The sequence below is a fragment of the Gymnoscopelus braueri genome (genome assembly GCF_963280865.1).
Source record: "Gymnoscopelus braueri genome assembly, chromosome: 14".
NCBI classification, from domain to species: domain Eukaryota; kingdom Metazoa; phylum Chordata; class Actinopteri; order Myctophiformes; family Myctophidae; genus Gymnoscopelus; species Gymnoscopelus braueri.
The window spans coordinates 20739423-20744422 of record NC_137619.1 but is presented as its reverse complement, the minus strand read 5'-3'; the positions used below and the strand labels follow the sequence as shown (position 1 = coordinate 20744422).

The 5000-nt window shown below is 42.5% G+C and overlaps 1 protein-coding gene across 5 annotated transcripts in view; it reads right to left on the bottom strand.

Moving 5' to 3' along the window:
* Positions 1–5000, bottom strand: part of wdpcp (WD repeat containing planar cell polarity effector) — a 103467-nt gene that overhangs the window by 51810 nt on the left and 46657 nt on the right. For all 5 annotated transcript variants that reach the window (XM_080450263.1, XM_080450265.1, XM_080450267.1 and 2 more), the window contains one exon: positions 2754–2890. In XM_080450263.1, the coding sequence (XP_080306389.1) occupies positions 2754–2890 (137 nt within the window). The remainder of the gene's footprint in view (positions 1–2753; positions 2891–5000) is intronic.

Genomic DNA, 5000 nt, shown 5'->3' with positions numbered 1-5000 from the left:
TGGAGAATAAAGCCGATGCACTTAACCGTGAATTTACATCTCCGCCTCCGGTCATTTGAGTACTTATTTATTGTTATAACTTTTTTATATAATGTCATATTATCATTAAAATCTTAGTATTTGCCAATTATTTGGGGGCCCACTCGCAATAGCCTCGCGGCCCACCAGGGGGCCCCGGCCCACAGGTTGAGAACCACCGTCTTAACCATTGTCTTCGTTTTTTTTGTCCCCGGAGGAGGAAACGCGTGATGGACTCTGATGACACGGTGTGCGTAATAACGAACAGAGCAGAGAAAGAGAGAGAGATCGGCCACCAGGACAAGAGGAAGAAAACCAAAAAAAAACAAAACACAGTGGGTTAATAACACTCTCTATCTCTAACTCTTCATCCCTCTATCCCTCCATCCCTCCGTCCCTACAGCCATCTCTCCTCTCTTCCTCTTTTTTTCTGCTGGCGTTTGCTGGTCAGCAATAATCAAAAACCACTTTCTGGGGGTCGGATTAGTTTAGCCCCCCTCCCCCTCCTCAAGCTTAGCCCAGTGGACCAGGGAGGTGTGTGTGTGTGTGTGTGTGTGTGTGTGTGTGTGTGTGTGTGTGTGTGTGTGTGTGTGTGTGTGTGTGTGTGTGTGTGTGTGTGTGTGTGTGTGTTGCAGGGGCAGGGAGGGTGTGTGATTCTGTGTGCTGCATAGGGTGCATACAGTATATGTTTTTTGTGTGTGCCCGCATTCGGACATGTGTGTGTGGACATGTGTGTGTGTGTGTGCACACACGCAAAGACAATGTATGCAGTGTGTTTATGTGTGCATAATGTGTTCCATGGGGTATAGGTGTTTATGCGTTTGTGGAGAGTGTACATCTGTGTTGTCATGTGTGTGTGTGTGTGTGTGGGGGGGGTACAGCATTTGGACTGGAGGCAGGGGGAGAGAGTGCGTGTGTGGGGGGGGTCTTATCAGGACTCTGCCTCTGGAACCACATGGAGGAGAGATTGCTTTCACACACACACACACACACACACACACACACACACACACACACACACACACACACACACACACACACACACACACACACACACACACACACACACACACACACACACACACACACACACCCCCCCTGTTTGACAAAAGGGTCTGGCAGTAATGTGATAATGCTAGGGTTAGCAGTTAGCCAGCTAGTTAATGCATCCAGGATTGCTTGTGGTGGATGGAGAGACTGAATAATATGTCTTTTTACAACTGTTTCCATCTGAATCATGGAACCATGGTCTCCATACACTGACAAAGGCTGTTTTTAAACCATGGTTGTGCACTTTATTATGTAATATAGTGAAACAGACAGAAAGGGAGGGGGCTGTGTTTTGGGGTTGATTTTGGGGAGTAGGGATGCGTCATGCGTGTGTGTTTTATTCATCTCTCTTCCTCTGTGTGTGTGTGTGTGTGTGTGTGTGTGTGTGTGTGTGTGTGTGTGTGTGTGTGTGTGTGTGTGTGTGTGTGTGCGTGCGTGCGTGCGTGCGTGCGTGCGTGCGTGCGTGCGTGCGTGCGTGCGTGCGTGCGTGCGTGCGTGCGTGCGTGCGTGCGTGCGTGCGTGCGTGCGTGCGTGCGTGCGTGCGTGCACACATGCATACATGTGTGCATGCACTGCAGGTGTGAATAGGTGCAGAAGTTGTTTGGTGGAGGTGTTTTATCTACAGTAGAGCCAATAGTAAAAGCTAATAGTAGGAAGTTAATTGAACTTATCGATTTAATCAATTATAAAAAATTATAAAAAACACAATCATTGTTTAGTTAAAGTTGTACAATGCAGATTCACAAATAACGATTTTTAGCAACCTCTGCTGGTCACTACCGTCACTGCATACAATTTCCGTAGTCCTCGATTACCCAGAATTCCATTTGTTTTCACCGGAAGCGTTTCAAAAAGCGTTCTTTTAATTGTTTTATACTATCTGCGGATCGTTTCTCTTAGCCAGTGGAGCATTAGTTACCATGAGCTGTGCTTTCTTTTTCTGTTCTTTTTCGATCTTCCAATCCTACATTCTCTTAAAATCAGCGTGAGGTTCCTTTTTGTTATTAGCGCGGTAGTTTTCCGCCTCCGTTTTCCGGCCAGATGACGTCATTTTCCCGGGAAAGTCCCCCCCGACACCGTTCAATAGAAAATATATAAATAAAAGGCTTCCGGGGGTGAAATTCATGGAGTGGGTGTTGTGAAACTTTTTCCACTCACAAAAGATATACAATTTAACTTTAGTTTTGTTGAAAAGGTTACCTAGTATTAATTTAACATCACAGGCTTCCGGATAAACAAAATAGTTCAATTGCTTGTCACTTCAGTTTTGTGTGCAAGGGGGAGGGAGAGTCCATTATTAAATATTACGGGGGCTTTTTAATGTGCCTGATTATAAGCAATTATTTCTAGGCTTGAGTTCTTGTGATATCTTCAGATAATGTTCACTTATACACACACACACAATACACAGAAATAAAATATATCCTATGTTGCTTGTACATGTCTTTAAATGCAACAGTTAATATAAAATGATCAGTTTCAGATTCACTGATATTTAAAAAATTAAGAATAACCAAAGGACACACTTCTCGATTTTTCGATTAATTGAAAATAATACATAGAATAAATAATAAACAGAATAATCGCTAACAAAATAAATTGTAGTTGCAGTCCTACTTTTCCTTGTAAGATATGTTCATCCTCATACAGAAGCACAAACACTCCCACACATTGTTGTCGTCTACCTTGATTTCAGAAGGTGACAGTTTCTCTATCCGTCTGCCCATCTCTGGAGAGCCCTGGTTCTTCCTGTTGAGGTAGACCACGCCCACTTGGCTCTGCTCCAGGAAGGACATCAGCAGCAGCCTATCAGTGAGCACAGCTGGGAATGACATCATCGCACAGGTCACTGAATGAAAGGCGGAGCTGCTATAGCCCGATTTATACTTGGACGTGAGCTTGTAGATCGGCTCTTTTTGGTGAAAGACACCAGCGTACCTCTAAGTATAAATCTAGAGTATCAAAAACACTGAATATCGTTGCTGTCGGGCAGAAACCTTGCATCTTCATCTTCCAAATTTGTTTCCGTACATGGTTACCCTACTTAGTCATACTACAGTGTCACACAAACGTAGCAAAAATAGCCGATCTACAAGCACACAAGGTGTCGGGATGCGTCGTGTTGTGAACTTGTAGATCTGCTATATTTTCTTCTTCTTTTAAGTGAAAGTGGTTAAGGGCATCTATGGGTTTTATAAATATTTTACCAATGAAAAGTATTAACAAGAGCTTGTCACTATAATCAATAACTACATTGGATCCATTGGAACACAGGTTCTTTTTAACATTTCCTGCAAGGTAACGGGACAGATGAGGTTTCCAACCAACAGTGACGATATGTGACCTGCTTTATAATGTTCAGTTAGAAAAGAGAGATGGTGACATAGTATTTCAAAACCTTGATGTTTTTCTTTTGCTGCTTTCTAATCTGAAATATAATTTATTGTAAATATACTGTAAGAGGACAAGCTATTGTAGCTGAAAATGGTTTGTAAGTTTGTTAATAAATGCATTCTAGAGAAAGCTGACAGTTCATATGAATGGCCTGTAGTTTCGCTGTTTTACCCCTGCTGGTGTCAGAAAGATGTTTTTCTCCATTCAAGTGGGTGGGTTTTTGACGAACTTTAGATTAGATTTTATTACCTTAATAAACATCGTCATAAATACTATATGCTTCCAGTCGCTAGTTTAAAGTCTTCTTTCAATCATCATGATATGCGTTTTGGTAAATTATGGTCCCATTTATTTTAAAATTGACGATAAAGTAGGGTGTGCTCTAGGAGGGGCGGGATGATTTGAATGACAAGCTACACAACCAATAGCATTCATTCCCCGCCCCCCGCTCTTGATTGACAAGCTACCCAACCAATAGCATTCATTTAGCGATTGATTTCCGGTTGCTTTTTGGTATACATTAAATAGGCGGCTTCATTTACAGTCTGTAGAGCATAGGGGCGTCACTTTGTCCATCTCTTTTATACAGTCTATGCTTCAGGCACACTCACATCGAGTCAAGGATACAGTATAGTTAAAATGCCTTTGTTGTTAAGGGCATATTCCATTTAAAGTATGAAGGCTGGTTTCGACCCACGTGGGTCTTCCTCGGGGTGTGGCTAGAAATAATAGAACATAATGCAGTAAGCATTTGATGTTAGGCCTAGTTTTTCTTGCCTTCAGTCTATTCCCCTTGTGGGCAAACTTCTGAACTTATACCATATAGCAGCAGTAATCAATGGATTACCAAAAGAATGCCATATAAAGCATAATAAAGCTCCTTGGAATGAGGAGAGACATACTGTAGAGAAGATATATGCTGCCTCTATGGAAAGTTTGAGTCTGTTTTCCACAAAACATTCCAGGATCATAACTGCTCCCGTCTCCCTATATATGGTGTTGGCCCCCTCCACCTCAATTCAAATCAATTCAATTCAAAGTGGCTCAAATGGCATGAGAAACGTTTAGATTGCCAAAGCAAGTGTCAAATAAAAAAACAAAAACAAATGTGTGCATAGTTAATGATATAGGCCTACTACAGTACAAAAAGGAAAGGTAGAAACAGAGCAGTGTAACATTTCAACTTCGCAGCCAACTCTCTCTCTCTCTCTCTCCTGTCAATCTACAGTGGGCTTGGAGGCCTTCCTCTCACAGTGGAAGAACATCACTTGATCCTGTTTCGACTCTTCAGGAGCCGCAGCGGAAACGCCGATTAGCAATTAAGCTCCTCTCATTCAAATTAATCTGTTTATGAAGCCAATTAAACAGACTAGGTGGGGGGGGGGGGAGAATTACACATGTCTCTCAGATAGTCTGCATTGAGTCGAGCGAGTGAGGGTGCACTCCCCCAGATTCAGAAATCTAACCGGCAATTAACCATGGCGTGTGCATGCGTGTGTATGTGTGTGTACGTGTGTATTTATAGATGCTTGTGAGCA